This window comes from Sinocyclocheilus rhinocerous, unplaced genomic scaffold (assembly GCF_001515625.1).
Source record: "Sinocyclocheilus rhinocerous isolate Xijiao unplaced genomic scaffold, SAMN03320098_v1.1 scaffold2187, whole genome shotgun sequence".
Lineage (NCBI taxonomy): Eukaryota > Metazoa > Chordata > Actinopteri > Cypriniformes > Cyprinidae > Sinocyclocheilus > Sinocyclocheilus rhinocerous.
The window spans coordinates 137,322-156,570 of NW_015641598.1; the positions used below are offsets into that span (position 1 = coordinate 137,322).

Genomic DNA, 19,249 nt, shown 5'->3' on the forward strand with positions numbered 1-19,249 from the left:
ACACTTTTTTCACCTCGTATACCATCCTGAATGTGCATTGTGAAATGCATTATGAAATTGACGTCTGCACGAAGAATACATGCTTATGAAGGCATCTTAAAAGGCAACATAATCATGCATTTCGGAACAGCATTCCCGCTGTGAGCACTTAAAATGCTACCCACATGGACAGCTCACTAGGTTTTGGAACAGAGCCTCAGTTGTGTGTGTGTGTGTGTGTGTGTGTGTGTGTCGACCGCCTGTCATATGTTTTGCATCTTTACGTAATGGAGCTTATATGCCAATTTAATATAAATTTTATAATCTATTTGTATAAATATAAACTATTATTTATATATTATATTCTATATATATATATATTATAATGAATATTATAGATTTTTTATAAATTTTTTATTACTAAAGCAAAATTTTTATCTCTATCTATCTATCTATCTATATATATTTACGTAATGGAGCTCCTGGTACGATATCCCATAAGAAAGAGAGGGAATGCAAATTAGAAATGACTGTTATACAATAGGCAGCATTCCAAGATGGAGAGGAAACGAGAGGGAATAATTAGATTTTTCTGGTGAAATCAAGCACTGAGCCATTCATGACTGTCTGTTCTGCTCTCCAATGGGTCACAGACCCGCGAGGCCATAGATTCGAGTCGGGATAAACATTTTATATTGAAGGAAATTATGTATTCGATCATTTTCAGTGGATAAGCAGGGAGCAATAGTGTGCTACTGTAATACTGCAAAATTCTCAATGTCACAAAGGCTTTTAATGTTTAGTTTTCCACAAATCAGATGGTAACATAGAGGCTCTATGCTGTCTCTCAAGACGTTTTCCAAAAGAAAACCTGGTCTAGGATAAATCCATCTGCGGCCAGAAACGGTCAGAGCTCTGATTTAAACCTTTATTAAATCCAAAACACACATCCAAGCGTTTTCCTCCTGAAGCCAGATGCCTTTCCAATGAAATCCTTTAAAACAGTTTAAACGCACTATGAAATCTGTTATAGGTGGGATTAAGCACTTTAAAATTAGCGATTGGTGTTTTTAATGAAGGATTTGTCGATTTAGAGGCTTCTCACATCATAATACGCCTATCCTTGTTTTAAGCAAGTGAAAATACAGTACAATTACCAGGCATTAGATAGGCTTAAAATGAATAATTACAGCAGGAATTATGCTTTCTGTTGCAGAGAGGTATACTGACTGTTTGACACATTTTTAATTGCTAGACTTTACTTATTATTTGAGAGAGTCTAATAAGTGAGATTTAGCTTAATTACAGGAGGTCCGAATGCCTCGGTGAGCAGAGGACGAGTCGTCCCGCTTGTCTTTCTCTGCAGCGGCTGTCACAACACTACAAGCAGTAATCAAAGCATTTATTCGGGCTCTAATAGCTGGATGACCACACTCTCTGATTGTGTTTCTCTGTGCCATTTGTGTGCCCTCAAGTGGAAGGTTTCCTGAAGCAAGAACTGTAATGCTAACATTAATGATAGCTCCACAGCTCTACTCCCAGGAGCTTTCGAGACTAATTTAAACGCACTCTTAACCCAAATTTCTGCTTTATTTACTGAGCATGTGGAGGGCTGGGTGTATTATATCGCAATATTCTGTGGCCTGTTTTGTAGATATTTATGTATATCCTTAGAAATTATTCATTCAGAAGAACCATTTCAATCAAAATGCTATTGTTCACAAATAAATTCAAAATGATTAAAGCAAGAAGTAAAACACAGCAAAAAAATAGTTATATATATAAATATATATATCTTTTTTTTTTTTTTGCACTAAAAGACCACAAGTTTAAATGCACCAATATAACAATAGTCATAAACAGCAAATGTGTATGCATATATTCTTACTAAATATTTTAATATATGAAAAATGCCACAAAAAATAGATGTCCGTGAACATTCTGTGATGGCACAAATGAATCACTGAACCAGAGTTTTGAATCAATTAATTGAACTAATTCAGAGAAATTAATCAAACAACTCTAAAACTCTTTTTGTTACTGAAGTTTAAATGAAAGAAGCCATTAAAATTCATTTTTGAAAGGCATGAGACAAGAAGGATCACAAAATTAGGATCACAAAATAAGCTGATTAAAAAAACATCTTGATATACTCAATAATTTTAATTATCTCTGCATAATTTTAAATCACCAGCAAATTCATTCCATGAATATTAGAAGTACCAAACCTAAATATAAATATACTGTATGTATTACTCTCCAGCATTGTTTTTTTTAATTCTGAACACTCTGTTTGTATATATATTTTTTTTAATTTAATGAGCAAATTTTATATGACAGTATAACTAACAACATATCTTACAATATAGATGTTTTTTTTTTCCAGAAATGCAATGGAAAATAGTTTGTATATTAATTATTCATGTGGTAATGCCTGTTTGAGGATCATCCAGTGAATCAAATACTTCACAAATAAAACTTCATCTCATTTGATTATTCAAATTGATTGTTCCTATTCTAAAGTCTGATTGGATGAGCCAAATTCAAAGCTGTCCAGTGACATCAGTCAAATTCTGTATTGATGCAGTGAAACATATTGTTACTTGGCAACCATCAACAACTAGTATTTTGCTTATTAAAGTTTTTCTCATATTGATTTGTTTGAGACACAAAATGTTACACTTTTGTGTTCACCATTACATGTAAATATAATAAAGCAGTCCTGCCCTCTGATAATCACAAAAATGTACAAAAATTATTATTATTATTTTTTAAATTCAGCAAGGATGCATTAAATTGATCAAAAGTCACAGTAAAGACATTTATAATGTTACAAAAGATTTATATTTCAGCTCAATTCTGTACTTTCTACTCGTCAAAGAACCCTGAAGAAAACTGTTTTCAACAAACAGAAATATTCAAATAGAAAACCGTTATTTTAAATTGTAATAATATTCCACAATATTACAGTTTTTACTGTATTTTTAATTAAATAAATGCAGCCTTGGTGAGCAGAGGCAACTTCTTTCAAAAACATGTATTATATACAGTATAGTACAGTAAATACTAGCTGATGCATTTCTACCACAACACTGTACACTCTCAGAAATACAAAAGCTGTCATTGGGGCGGTACCTTTTCAAAAGGTACATGTTTGTACCTAAAGGGTCCATTTTGGTACCTTAAAGGTACATATTAGTACTTAAAGTGTACATATTAGAACCTAATAGGAACAAAAGTGTACCTTTTGAAAAGGTACCACCCCAGTGACAGCTTTTGTACCTTTATTTCTGAGATTACAGCATCCTAATGTTTAAAGTGTTTGAATGCGAGACTGCCTGTGAGTCACTTCACCCGCCTTGAAAGTATTTATGAAGCACAAGTGCAGCACAAGTTCATTAGCACAAATCCCATTGAGCACAAGTGTGTGTGTTTGACTGTTTATATGAGAGTTTTCGGCTCATTTCTGGTTGCCCTCATTCACCTCTACAGATTATGGTGCTGTGCCTGCTATCGACTGTCTCTACGCTGTCTGTTTTCCCTCCCTCCCTCTCATGATGGTAAAAATATCTGCAGACAGCAGGAACACAGGCACAGCTCTCTCTCTCTCTCTCTCCCACCCATGTGATCTCTCAGGCAGGCGTCGCTGTGCACAATCTCCAGCCCTCCGCCGACTGCAGCTAATGAGTCTTTGTGTGGCTCGAGCGAATGAGAGCGAGTCTTCGGTCTGTTTTAGACCGGAGCGTATGCTAACAGCAGTGGAGACCGGGAGCGTGCAGTTTACCTCTCTCGCCCCGGTCTCCTCTCGAGTCCCAGTGCAATGGAGGGCCTTTATTCAGCACGTCTCATCTGGCTCTGAACGGCGTGAGGGAGGAGAGTAAAGCAGCGGCGGACGCAGGTTGGTGCATTTTGAAATGAAAGCATGACTCGTGACCTGTGTTTCTGTTCTGATGTGTCACGCACAGCCTGATGGGAAATCTGAGGTCAACTTCATGTGAGCGTTTGCTGCTTTGACCTACAGTATAGGGGTAGCGCTGGGTGAAATGTCAGTTGGAATGTGCCAACCTGTAGAGATTTTCATACTGTAACTCTGTAGATTTGTGTCCCAAACCAGTCAAGATGAGGAACTTGTTAAGGGTCGTTAAGTTAACTGTATACGATTGCCAAGCAACTTTGAAACTGGCTGCATTAATGTCAAAAATTTAATTAATGTGCATCATAGGTGTAAGTCAGTATGTTGTCTGTTTCATTATATTTATTAAAAATATCTCAGAGAGAGAGAGTATGACTTGTCATTTGTTTTAAATTATCTTTTGGTTTGTTTCCATCAAGTTCCAAAATAATCAATTGAAATGTTGAAATGAAGCGCCTTTCATTTATAAAATGAAATATATAGATCCCAAAATAGGTATTTCCACATGACTGTGTTAATATATAAAAGTTTTTTATAGATTAAATTATTTAAATAAAAAAAATTATTTAAAACCTACTGACCTTAATGTATATCGATCACTTCTCTCTTCATTCTCTGCTAATGCCTCCACTGCTAAAAGGACATACTATCACAACAAAATTAACAATTTGCCTAACTCTCGCATGCTCTTTAAAACATTTTCCTCCCTCCTTTGTCCTCCTCCTCCCCCTCCTTCATCAACTCTAACAGCTGACGACTTTACCACATTCTTCATTAATAAAATTACAAACCTCAGTGCACAATTTGCCACACCACAAACTGTCAAAACACATCTTACCAGCAAACATACACTCGTTTTCATCCTTCTCGCCACTCTCTGAGGCAGAAGTCTCTAAACTCATCCTTTCCAATCATACTACTACTTGTCCGCTTGATCCTATTCCATCTAATCTCCTTCAAGTCATTTTCCTGCCGATGTACCTGCACTCACTCACATCATTAACACATCCCTTCACACTGGTGTTTTTCCCTCAACATTTAAACAGGCTCGTATAACCCCACTTCTTAAGAAACCCACTCTTAACCATATATATATATATATATATATATGTATATATATATACCTTGCTACGTGTACTGCGTTAGGCTAACCGAGACTTGTCATTTGCACTTATATATTGTTGCTCTTTTGTTAGTTTTGACTGCTTTTATTGTCCTCATTTGTAAGTCGCTTTGGATAAAAGCGTCTGCTAAATGACTAAATGTAAATGTAAATATAGATGATTCCAAAATAGGTATTAACACATGATTATTTTAATATATAAATTAAAATTAAGATTGTTAGATTAAGAATTAAAATTGTATTTATATACAAACCTTTTTTATAGATTAATTAAATATATTAAATAGAGATGATCCAAACATAGGCATTAAACATGATTGTCTTACTAAATAAACTTTTTTTTTTAAATTATAATATATTTAAAAATATATTAAATATAGATTATCCCAAAATGTGTATTATCACAGTTGTTTTAATATACAAATCTTTTTTTATAGATTATATATATTTTTTTTTTATTTTTTTTTTTTTATCCTAAAACAGGTATTGACACATGATTGTAATAATATATAAACATTTTATATAGATCAATTTAATATATTAAATATAAATTATGCCAAAATATGTATTACTACATGATTGTATTAATATATAAACCTTTTTTATTTTTGTTTAAATGTAATAAATATTACCACATTACCGTATTAATATATAAACCTTTTATACCTAAATAGTATTATCCCAAATTATGTATTACCCCAGGATTGCATTAATACATACATAATCTTTTTCTGATGAATTTGAAGACAAAAGAACTATATTGTGATATGCAGTTTGTGATATAACATTTCTCATATTGTGATATAAGATTGTGGTCATCCTGCCCAACCCACTATAGGTCTCTCCTCATACCGCTCAGCATGGTGCCAAGAAGTATCGATCGCTGTAGGTTGTCAGTGCTGCATTGACAACACTGAAGTACATGTGTATGTCCGTATTGTACAGAACTCGTCCGGGGAGTGGCTGTTTTTGTCTCTACTGGCTGTTGCTGCAGGATTTTTACTTGTAACATGCTGCAAGTGTGCTGTGGAAAACTACAGCAGCTAAGAGAAGACAAAGCGAGAGAGAGAGGGAGCGAGAGCTAGAGATGTAGAGGAGAAATAACTAGCTGTGTGTGGAGAGTCCGTCTCTCTCTAGTACAGCAGTCAGCTCCTGTTACCTCGGGTTAGCCGGAGATGTCATGCTGATTCACTGTGTCAAGAAATGGGAAAAGTTGCTCCTCTGGCTGAAGTCTCGATCGTGAGTGCGGGATCTTCAACATCGACCTTTTTAAAGTTGCAAGTCGCATCTGCTGTAAGAAAATACAGTAATAATGTCGTGAAATTTTGCAGCAAGTGCAACCCAAATCGTATTTTAAATGAATCTTTTTCACACTCATTTCATCAGTGAATTCCCTCTGATTACAGATGCGCCGTTGCATGAACGTTTATTTTTGAATCTTGGATGTGTGTGCAGTAGATGCCCCACAAATGAAAAAAAGCGAAATGACTCTCAAATGTGAAATTCACTATTTGTGCCAGTGTATTAGCGTCTCCATGGCAACCGCTTTGGGTATCGCAGAGCAGCGCGGCATCCGCTGAGGACGGAAAATGCGAATGGATTTTCAACAAGGGGAACTAATTATGATGATTACGAGAAAATTGACTTACATTGTGTCTCCAAAACTAGAGAAGCCATTTCCAATTATTGCAAACCTACCGCATCTCGCCGGACTGCTGTGGGATTCAAACAGATCTGTGGCTTAGATCAAGGGAATGTTTCTCCATCCAGTCCTTGAAAGCTAGGATAGTATGTAATGGAAAAAGACAACAGTTAGCATTCTTATTCATCTCAAAAGCAGTTGCAATCCACTTTTTCTTCTGTTTTAACATCCACCAGACAAGATGACTAAATCTAGTTGAATTAAAACTCAACTGCACAGTAATTTCAGGTATCATTCATGTCTGCATCACAAACGGTGTTCAATATGTTATGCAGCAAAGTTCAATACACTGGTTTAAGTTTTTGTTGAACAACTTGCCCAACTTGCATTTCTCTCTATAGTTGTGCACTAATCAATATCTTCAGTTAATTCAAAATTGGTACCCGATATAGAAATCAGCCTAGCTGGTTTCTTAAAAACCCTTATCCACACTTTAAAAATATATTTTTAGAAGTTGTAAGTACTGATTATTGGAGTAAGTTTGACAAGAAAATACCATTTCAGTCTTCGTAACTTGCCATTTCTTTGTCATTATTTGTGACATTTACTAACAATTTCTGAGTAAAAATCATTAAGTAATTTTTTCAGTGATAAATAATTATAAAGGTCATGAAAAGGTCATGCGAATTCATTTGTTTAAAGTGTGGGAACCATTTTTTAGTATCACTGAGATTAGGGATATGCCGGTATCAAATTCTCATGTTGCGATTAATTGCTAATGCTTTTATCGCGGTATACGGTGTTATCACGGTGTTGAAATTTAGTTTTTTAAAAAGTGCTGTCATAATACAGTATAACAGGATGAACATCATAGCAAATACACAAATCTGAATGGCTGTTTAAATCATTTAAACACGATTCAGAAACCGGAAGTAGTGCAGCTGCTTTGTTTACAGGGTTTCCATTATTATTATTATTATTATTATTATTATTATTATTATTATTATTATTATTATTATTATTATTATTATTATTATTATTATTATTATTATTTCTGCAGTTTAGCGCCATCTGCTGTCAGAGAGTGAAAGTGCGCTTTCATCCAGAGCGTCTCTCACATTTTCCGCCATGTGCTTCTCGTCCGCGCTTGTTTACATCAGAGTGCGCACGCATCTTTCATGCAGCATACGGCGGTGTTGTGCATTTTGACCAGTTGATGGGAAAAGTATTCTTAAAATGCAGTCAAAATTCTAAATAATTTGTAATATATAATTATTCACGGTATTTAGAAGTGCCCACGATAACAATATCGTGCATATTCATTACCGTGATATATCGCATTACCGAATACCGGCACAAGTCTAACTGAGATAGTTATATATGTATAGTGGTAACACTTTACAATAAGGATCCATTAGTTAATGTATTAACTAACATGAACAAACAATGAACAATAATACATTTATTACAGTATTTATAAATCTTTGTTAATGTTAGTTAATGAACATGGTCATTCATTGTTATAGTTTGTTAATTCACAGCGCATTAACTATTGTTAGCAAGCACAGCTTTTGATTTTAATAATGCACTAGTAAATGTTGAAATTAACATTAACTAAGATGAATAAATGCTGTAGAAGTATTGTTCATGCTTAGTTCATGTTAACTAAAGTAGTTAACTAATGTTAACTAATGAACCTTATTGTAAAGCGTTACCGTTATAGTTTTTGTTAATATTTTGCATTCGTTTTCTTATATGAACAAACAATGAACAATACATTTATTACAGTATTTATAAATCTTTGTTAATGTTAGTTAATGAACATAATCATTCATTGTTATAGTTTGTTAATTCACAGCGCATTAACTAATGTTAACAAGCACAGCTTTTGATTTTAATAATGCACTAGTAAATGTTGAAATTAACATTAACTAAGATGAATAAATGCTGTAGAAGTATTGTTCATGCTTAGTTCATGTTAACTAAAGTAGTTAGTTAATGTTAACTAATGAACCTTATTGTAAAGCGTTACCGTTATAGTTTTTGTTAATATTTTGCATTCGTTTTCTTATATTTTCCATTTTCATTTTAGTTAAATATTTAGTAATTTTCTAGTGTTTTTTATGTCTATATATTTTTGTTAATTTTTATTTCAGGTTTAATTTTAGCCATTTTATTACATCAAGTTAAAATAAATGAAAGTGAGAAACGTTTCCTTGACAACTAGTTGTAATAAAATAAGTTTTATATATATTTTAGTGTCATTATTTCAGATAATGTTAATTAATTTTTTTGTTTTGTTTTTGTTAACGCCAAGGTCATGGGTTCAATTCCCAGGGAAAGCAAGAAAAATGCGGAAAAATTCCCTGGTGGGAATATTGGAATATTGCTCAGAATCAAATAGTTTCAAGAAAACTACTGGGACGCCACCTTAAAGGTAACCCAGTATGTAGCCTTGTAGTGCATACAGTTTTCTGTGGATTCAGTTGCTCCAAAGCTTGAGAGTAGGTGCTTTGAGTGTGTTTGTCGAGAACAGAGCCGTGTTCTGTCCTTATGGGAGGGAGAGGGAGACACATTCCGCAGCGCTGCTGTGGTTTGGAAGCTCTCCAGCTGCTGTTTTTACCACACACACACACACACATACACAGAGAGAAACAATAGGCCGAGGCTGGTCTTGCCCAGAGGTTCAGCTGGGCCAAAATGAACTGGAACAGCGTTCCGGTGTCATGCGAGATTCCATTCTGCAGCAGAATCCTTTGATGCCATGTATTTTATTAATGTATTTTAGTCATATTTCACATTATCATGTTAACTGAAGCTATAAATGATCCAATCAAACATTTCTCGTTTTGTTTTTTGTTTCTCATCAAATAAACCTGTAAAAAGTATCACGTTTTCCACAAAAAATATTAAGCAGCACAACTGTTTTCTAAAGTGAAAGTGAAAGTGACGTGATGTGTAGCCAAGTACAGTGTCCCATACTCTGAATTTGTGCTCTGCATTTAACTCATCCAAGTGCACACAGAACAGTGAGTAGTGAACACACACACCATGAACACACACCTGGAGCAGTGGTAATAATAAGTTTCAGCATTGATAATAATAAGAGATAATAATATGAGCAGCAAATCAACATATGAGAATAATTTCTGAAGAATCATTTGACACTGAAGACTGGAGTCCCAGCTCACAGGAAATGTTCTCAGAACGTTCTGGCAAGGTTATGAATATGAAAGTTATGCATGTTTCATTTAAAGGTGACATATCATGAAAATTCCAATTCCAAAAGGACTTTTCCAGGTTTTAAGTGCTATAATCAGGTCCCCGGTTTATATAACCAAGAAAACGTGAAAAAGGTTAACCCAGTAACTTTGTTTTGCGAGCGCGTCTGATTTCGCTCCCTTGGTGACGTGGCAAAGGGATCTCATTATAATATTACCGCCCCTTAATCTGTAAGTTTCCACCCACGGCGCCATCCTTTTGATTTCGCAAGCGACAACAGTGTAGCAGTTCTAATGCCATGGCGAAAGTTTGAGCAAAACACGCTAACTGTTCTGTCTTTGGCTGCACAGACGAGTACAGAACACTATTTAGAGTCCCAGCCTCAGAGGAGACAAGAGAGCAGTGGATTTATTGATTTATTTACTGTATATTGCTGCTGCCACACAGATCTAAAATAAACATGCGATTTATTTCCCAGCTGTTTACCTTCACAGACATAACCGACTGTTTTTGTAACTCGTGTGTTTTTAACGTAAACTTGTGTGTGAATGAAAACTTAGTTTAGTACTCACATGCTGTGACAGCCGCTTTCTGTCCGTGTGCTTCGGATGTGTGCGCTCAGAAAACCGTATATCAGAAGTTTAAACTCATATGGTTCAAAACGCATGATTTCAGCGCGATAGACATGATAATCAGAACCAAAACAGAGGTTTTTAGCAGGTCCAAGCTGTAATGGCGCAGCTCTATAGAGACAGAGCGCATTTAGGCCACGCCCACACAACAATCCAACGCTCTCCATTGACTTTCTATTGCGGGAAGCTGCCTCCGTGTCATTTCTGACTTATAACAAGAAACAGAGCAATGCCTAAAAGCTGCTATGTGACAAGATGAAAAGTAAACAAGCTAAAAAACCCAGAACTATGTTTTTATAAGCTGTCGACCACCAAAAAAACGAGCGTTTAGGACACAAATAGTTGTAGGTGTCGGGGTATTTCACTTTGGGCCGTTCAGTTGGATCATTTCTCAAACAAAAGGAGGGTTAGGAAAAGGGGCACTGACATAGACCAATAAAATGTTCTTTCTTAGTATATCTCCTCCCCTCAGATTCACATAGGGTGGTGAAATAATCCTTTGACATGGTTAAAAATAATGAATGGTTTTGTCACCGATTACGTTTACCTCCAGTGGGCGCAGTTCTCAGAGTAATATGACACGTTGCGCTCTACTTTTGTGTCCTAAACGCAAGTTTTTTTGGGTAGACAGCTTATAAAAACGTAGTTCTGGGTTTTTTAGCTTGTTTACTGTACACCTTGTCACATAGCAGCTTTTAGGCATTGCTCTGTTTTTTGTTATAAGTCAGAAATAACAAGGAGGCAGCTTCCCGCAATAGAAAGTCAAGGGATAGCGTTAGATTGTTTTCCCCCCTGGTGGGCGTGGTTTTCGGATTATGACGCGTGTCGATCTGTCTCTATTCTGGAAAAGGGGGCGGGGAGCGCAGCTCATTTGCATTTAAAGAGACAAGACCCGAAAAAAACAGTGTGTTTCTGCTTCCACTCAAAATAGGCATTTTCAAAATTATATAATAAATTATCTGTGGGGTATTTTGAGCTGAAACTTCACAGACACATTCTGGGGACACCAGAGACTTATATTACATATTGTAAAAAGGGGCATAATATGTCTCCTTTAAGGTTTTTTCAAAGTTACGTTCTTTCAGTAATGTTATACTGAAATATAGAACAGTTACATATATTTCACAGTATTACTGTTTTTTTACTGATAAAATAATGCAGCCTTTAAGTTTAGCGTGTATATTTAAAGGGATAGTTCACCTCAAAATTTTAATTAGCCCATGATTTTAGCTCATTTTCATTTTTGTGTGAACTATCCCTTTAAAAATAATTTTCAGTTGATGAGTGAACAAAACTTCACCAAACATTATTTGTAGCGCCTTACCATCCAATAATTTCATTAAACTTAGCGTTTTGATTTGAATTCTGATATGAAACAAAGTCTGTTACACATTCATTATATTTTTAATCCGTTGTCTTTATTATTTAATGTATGTTTGAATAAATGGGTCATGAAAACGTGTTTATCATCGTCTCCATTTAAATGTTTATATTTCAACAACAAACTGAACTATAAATATAGGCTAATTATATCATTAAAAAGTTGATATAAAAACTGCTTTACGTGCAAATTAAATATGTATGTGCATCTCAGTTTTTATCTTGATTATCGAGTAAATGTGTAATTATATGATTATTAAATATTAAAATTGTATTTTCGGTTTCATTGTTTCAGTTTCTGTGTTTCTAATTTTTATAATATGTAGCTGTTATTTTTATTTGTTTGTTTATTGTTTATTTATTTATTTGAGGATGGAGCATCATGTAATCCCCATCAGATTTTATTGTTCCCCTTCCTCCAAAATCGCAGTTGATCAGCAGCTCTGCTGGGCTTCAGTAGTCAGCCAATGGCTCTGTGAGACTTGCAGTGTGAAACAACACATCCCCTCCTTCAGTAATGAGGCTGCCAGCCAGCCTTCCTCTCTCTCTCCAGACTCTGGCGCATTGCTTTATCAGTTGTGTGTGTGTGTCTTTTTTCACTCTTCTCATTGCTGGCTCAATTCTAGCTACAGAAATAAGCAGGAGACAGGAGGGAAAAGATACAGTCAGGATGCGCTGCTGCTGCAGGTTTAGGAAATCTGTGTGAAATCTGTCCAATCCAACAGGCTGAACACAACAGGAACAGCTTTATTACATGCAAGGGCAGAAAACTAAATTTTCACATTTTATAAAGACAATGAAAGTGTTGCTTACCTGTGGTTGCTAGGCTGTTGCTATACGTATGCGTAGTTGTTTTGAGTGTTTTTAGTTTTGTATGATAATATGCTGAGTCGTTTAATGTGTTGCTATGTGGTTGCTAGGTGTTCAACTTGTATAGTATTTATCTGAAACATGCTAGCAATGTGATGATACTTACCAGCAACTTCATAGCAACATTCTAAGCAACCATCCAAACCAACCTAGCAACCACCTGAGTACCCTAGCAACTGCATAACAACACCCTAGCAACCAACCAGGGTACCCAAGCAACCACATAGAAACTCCCTAGCAACCACCCCAAGTACCCTAGCAACCGCATAGCAACATCCTAGAAACCAACCTGGGTACCCTATCAACCACATAGAAACTCCCTAGCAACCACCCAAAGTACTCTAGCAACCGCATAGCAACACCCTAGCAACCGTCCTGGGTAACCTAGCAACCGCATAGCAACACCCTAGAAACCAACCAGGGTACCATAGCAACCACATAGAAACTCCCTAGCAACCACCCCGGGTACCCTAACAACTGCGTAGCAACACACTAGCAACCACTCTGGACACCCTAGTAACCACATGGCAACACACTAGCTACCACCCAGTGTACCATAGCAACTGCATAGCAGCACTCTAGCAACCAACCCGGGTACTCTAGCAACCGCAAATCAACACCTTAGCAACAAACCTGAGTACCATATCAACTGCATCTATCTACTTTAAACTAAAAACTAGGGCTGCACGATTAATCGCATGCGATATTTAACGCGCATCTTATCAGTAAAGCCGGTTCTGTAATCAGCGGTAAATCTCCATCACCTGCGTGCTTTCACATTGAGCAGCATTAACTACACAGAGCCGTTGTTCACTGACGAGCTGCGCCAAACCACGATCATATTCGCGCGATTTTTTGCGCAGCTTGTCAGTGAACAGCGGCTCTGTGTAGTTAATGCTACAAAGTAAAAAAGTTAAAAGTTATTGCTACGTTTTTCATCTTACTTTGACTACGTAGTGGGCCAGATGTGTAGTTAATGCTGCTCAATGTGAAAGCACGCAGGTGATGGAGATTTACCGCTGATTACAGAACCGGCTTTCTGACAAAATGCGCGTTAAATATCGCATGCGATTAATCGTGCAGCCCTACTATAAACTACTTCAAACTGAAAACCTTCAAACTTCTAGCTTTTCAAACTTTCTGGTCTGGTTTTCTCAAGCCAACTTCAAAGCATGTCCTAATGAACTTTTTTATCTAGTTGCTTAATTGTTTTGAGTGTTTATAATACTGTATGTTGCTAAGCTAGTTACTAGGATGTCCTGAATGGTTGCTAGGGAATTGTTATGTGGTTGCTACTTTATTCTAAGTGGTTTTATTGCATTGCTAGGACAAGATGCATTCAAAGCCATTATAAACACACACCTGTGACGCACACTCTGGCTGCATCCAAAATCACATACTTCCCTACTATACATGCAAAAAACAGTATGTGAGGCAAGTAGTATGTCCGAATTCATAGTATTCGAAAAACAGTAGGTGAAAATTACCCGGATGACCTGCTTCTTCCGCCCGGATTCTGAAGTGCACATACGATGGACACTTTACTATCCCATGAGGCCACGGGAGAGGATTTATGAATGGAAGTGAAGTGACAACTGACACAGATAGGTCATGTGACAGTAACAACATGGCGGATGTACCGTATTGACCCGAATATAAGACAATGTTTTTTTCTTGGAAATACATCTGAAAAAACGCGGTCGTCTTATATTCAGGGTCTAGACTTTGACATGTCAATAATACACCCACAACAATAGGTGGTGCCAAATATGCATAAAACGAGTGTGCCATGAAATACGTAATGTAATGCGTGTTGTAAAGATCGCGAGTAAAAACAAAAGAAAAAGAAAACCTTACAGCTGCACGAGTCGTGACTGTCACGTTACCCTGATGGGACCAAACTCCCTTTGTGATTTTAAAACGTAAGACAGTACCCAGATTTGAAGACTACAGTAAGATTTAACTTCGACTGTTAATAAGATTTTGGTAGGCTACTAATAGATGGATAGCCTAAATGTTCTAATTCAGATGGGCTACCTGTTTTTTTTTTTATGGTATATCAAAAAGTGTATATTTTTAAAATGTGATTGTTGGTACATTTTACCAGTTTTTACCATACTTTCAAAACAAAAATTAAAATAGGAAAAATATGCAATATGAAAATAATTGAAGACAAAATGTGTTTTACTGAGAAAAAACAAGATTTGGTTTTTAAAAAGCCTTTTTCCAAAAGGTACATCTGGAAAAAGGGGGGTTGTCTTATAATCAGGGTCGTCTTATATTCGGGCCAATACGGTACTACGTCCGGATTTAATTCATACTTCCCATATTCATAATGTATAGAACATACTTTTTTAACAGTCGTGAAGTAAATTTAAATTCAAATGTAGTACCTACTCAGAAAATATGCGATTTCGGACACACCGTCTATGTTAATGTGCCACGTTGCTTGGCAACGGTAAACGTCCTTCAGGTAGGCTAATTTTAATTTAAAGGTGCAATATGTAATATTGACAGGTAGTGGTTGAAATGTGAACTGCAGTCTAAATTCTAAATATTGCAGAGAGATGTTTCTCCTGCCCCTCCTCAGACTCGATGCTCACACGGGTTGCCAGATTGAGGACACGCAACAGGAACAAATGCAGTTGTCAATGGAAGGTGACGAATCCACGTTTTAATATTCCTCTGGTCATAGTGCTTTTTAGTTGGATGCTGAGGCTTTTTGGGTCAGGTAGAATCTGCAGTCTCAGACCCAGTTTGTTTGCTGGCTTCCAAGGCTGCAATACACTGTGTTATCCACCAACTGGAAAATTGGCATTGGGCATTGGTATTCTAATGCTTTAGTACAGTCAAAAAAATGACATACAGCACCTTTAATTTTCTCCTGGGTACTTCACTTCATTGTGAAAACGGCATTTTTTTGTTTTTATTTTGTTCTGAAGATTCCACTTATTTTTACAACCGTCTACCGAACATTTCTTTCTGAGCAGCATTGAGCCTTTGAGTCTGATTTCATGTTATTTTCAGTCATGCTGTGTCCTTGTACTCTGATTAATAAATTCCTGAAGCTGAGGTAGCCGCTTTATGAGTGCAACTCATCTCAAGTTTCCCATTTGTTTTCTTTCCTGAAGACACTCAATCAAACACAGACAAAATGGACTTCCAGGAAGGTTGAGGTAGAATTCAATTAGTAGTTTTTTTCTCCCTCTGCTTCCATCTGGGGTCCTGTGAGGCCTGGTGATCAATGGCAGCGAGGAGGAGGACAGGAAAGGAGAGGAGGATGTGTGCTTTAACGCTTATCACTAATTGAGTGCTTTGAGGATCGCAGCAAACATAAGCTTGATATTGAGCAACAACAGCTGACCACTTCTTCAGTGGCTGGGTTCTCAAAGTATATTTTCCCCATTTATTTTCTCCATAAGGATCTCAAACCAGCTCTGAGACGAATTACATTATAGAGTTTTATTTGAAGCGAAAAGTGTTTGAAAACACCAAAAAGTCTTTCATGTGGGAATCATCCTACTGTGAAGCATAGCAAATGATGGAATTGAGTCAGAAATTTGACTTATATTTGAATTTTATATTTAAATTACACTTAAATTTGTATATATATATATTATAATTGACTATAAGGGGTATAAAATATATTTTGTAATTTTATTTTATTTATTAATTTAAAATTACATTAAAACCAAAGTTTTACCCATTGTCAGCAAGAAGTTATTAATCATTTAAAATGTAATAAAATTAAGTATTATCAATTTTTATTTTATATATTTTAATAAGTACAGGTCATAATAAGTATGTTATTTCATTTTTACATAAATATATCTGTTATGCTGAATGACGATGGATCAGTATTTCACCCATATCATTGACATTTTATTTTCACAAAAGTTATTTGAAACATTAAAATAGACACTTCACTTGCATTTAATATGCTTTCTATGTATATAAAATCACTTTTGTAAATTTAATTTGATCCGGACACCAAAATGGGACAGCTCGTATTTGACCCACATATATTTGTATATATCTGAATATTTTGCATATATATATATTTTTATTTTTTTTATTTTATTTTTTTACAATAAAATAAATAAAATATTATCAAATGTAAATATAGGAGAATTTGGGGAGACTTGATTACGTCATTTGTCAGTTGCATGGTTTATGGAACCGTAAAGTTATTTACAATGTCATGGTAACAGCGACTTGATCAGTGATTCTGATTGGTTGATCTCTTTCCAGGATTATTAGTAAATACAATTTAAATGTAATTGAATTCACACTGACTTGTGACTTCTCCAGAAGCATGTATCATCCAAATGCACTTATTACTGAAATAATGTGTCATTGAAATGTTACAAATCTATTTGTCTGTGGAGAAAATGAATGGGATTTTTACTTGCACTCTATTAACACACTCTCTGTCTCGTGCAGCCATGAGTGGAATTCTGAAGAGGAAGTTTGAGGAGGTGGAGGGGGCGTCGCCCTGCTCCTCACTGAGGGAGTCTGAGGAGGAGGAGATATCCAGCACTGAGAGCGGAGACAGCAGCGACAGCGTCAACCCGTCAGCATCACACTTCAGCCATTCTTCATCAGCATCATCCTCATCATCAACACACGCACTGCAGCGGACAAGTGAGACAGAGAACTACAGTTTTATCAAATGCTTTTAGGTGAAATATTCAGAAAGCTGTGACGTTTCAACATTACTACGAATTGAATATTTAAATTAAAGAATAACAGGGTTTCTGCAGGTTTGATGAAGGTAAATGTAAGACTTTTTTAAGACCTTTTGAAGACCAAGAAAACTTAAGGACAATATTAAATGGAACACAATATGTAAATATGGTCTATAAATTGTTAAAATGACATACAATAAGACACAAAATGACATAAGAAGTCTTGTTTAATTGATCAAAATTAAGTGAGTTTAAGATTAAAACCAGAACAAATATCTGCCAATTTTTCAAGACTTCACTTTACATATGCATGCAAAATTTAATGCCACAACTTTATGAATGTAAGATGTTCTGCTCTGATTTAAGACCTTTTAAAGGTTTTTTGAAAAGACCCTGAATAAAGAGAAAAGTAGCCTGCACTATAATTTTTTTTAAAGTTGTAAATAAAACTTAAGATTATTGGAGTATGTTTTTCAAGAAAATACTATTTCCGTTTTTCTAATTCAAAATTTCACATTTAATTCAGTGTGTTACTTAAGGAAACTTGTTTCTGCCACAGGATTAAAAAAAAATTAAAATTAAAATAAAAAAAAAAGAGTAATTGGGACTTTTTTTTTTTTTTTAGCAATTTTGATTTTGTCTCACAGTTCCTTTTTTTTTTTCAAAATTGCAAGAATTTCGAGTTATAAACTCCAAGAAAAGTCAGAATTTTGTTATAAAAAGCTGCAATAACCACTTACAACAAAAAAACAGAACTGTGCGTTGTAAACTCAGAATTGCGAGATAAAAAGAGTTTATCTCACAATTTAGAATTTTCATCTTAGAATTGAGTTTATATTTTATATTTTATAAAGAGAAAAGCTGCCAGGTCATGACACTAATGAGAGTTAATGCATAACATTTCTCTGATGTTTAAGTAGTAGTTTACCTAAAAATTTGTAATTTTGTTATTATTTACTCACCATCATATAGTCCCAAAAACATATTCTGTTATTTTTTCTGTTGCAAACATTTTAAAGAATCACACCATATTCCAACATTCCGTTCCACATATGACAAGTTTAAAAAATATATAACATAGAAGTAAAAATTTTATTTTTGGTTAACTGTTCTTTTAAAATTAATGACAACTGGCACAAACTTGTTGTGTCATTGCTTTAAAGCACTGAATTGTGGGTATATGAGGAAGAAGATGGAAAATACCTTTTCCCAGAGAATGTCCCCAGGGAAAACACTAGCTCGAAATTGGTAGCAGAAAAGAGAAAATGGCCCTTTGAAAGGAAAATGCATCACTGAGATTTGATATTGATCGTCATCACGCTTGTCTGAAGGGGGCTTGAGAAAATATCCATCCTCGCAATAAACGTAAAACATCTGGCCTCATGCCGCTAACCATTAAGAAGCTGAAGCACATGAGCCGGCATTTGACTTCATAATAAGTGGTGGAGCAGAAAAGCATCAGTCATCATCAGTGATGGGGGTAACGCATTACAAGTAACGTGAGTTACGTAATCAGATTACTTTTTTCAAGTAACTAGTAAAGTAACTCATTACTTTTTAATTTACAAGAGAATATCGGAGTTACTTTTTCAAATAAGTAACGCAAGTTACTTTTTTTTCCAATTTATTGATTGACAGCTCTCCTGTCCCCATGTTGAGAGAAATCAGAAGATGTTACTGTAGTTCAAAATAAATATGAATATGCATTAATTCATCTCACCCACAAAAAAAAAAAGATTCAGTATGTGACGAGTGGGGGCGGGGCCGAGAGCCGTGGGAACGGAGCGAGGCCAGTGGAGT

At 35.5% G+C, this 19,249-nt stretch overlaps 1 protein-coding gene across 1 annotated transcript in view; it reads left to right on the top strand.

Moving 5' to 3' along the window:
- The window catches only part of LOC107755203 (cysteine/serine-rich nuclear protein 3-like), a 64,296-nt gene that overhangs the window by 33,379 nt on the left and 11,668 nt on the right, over window positions 1-19,249 (top strand). The window contains exon 2 of the mRNA XM_016571918.1: window positions 17,205-17,405. Within this exon, the coding sequence (XP_016427404.1) occupies window positions 17,207-17,405 (199 nt within the window). The 5' untranslated portion in view covers window positions 17,205-17,206. The remainder of the gene's footprint in view (window positions 1-17,204; window positions 17,406-19,249) is intronic.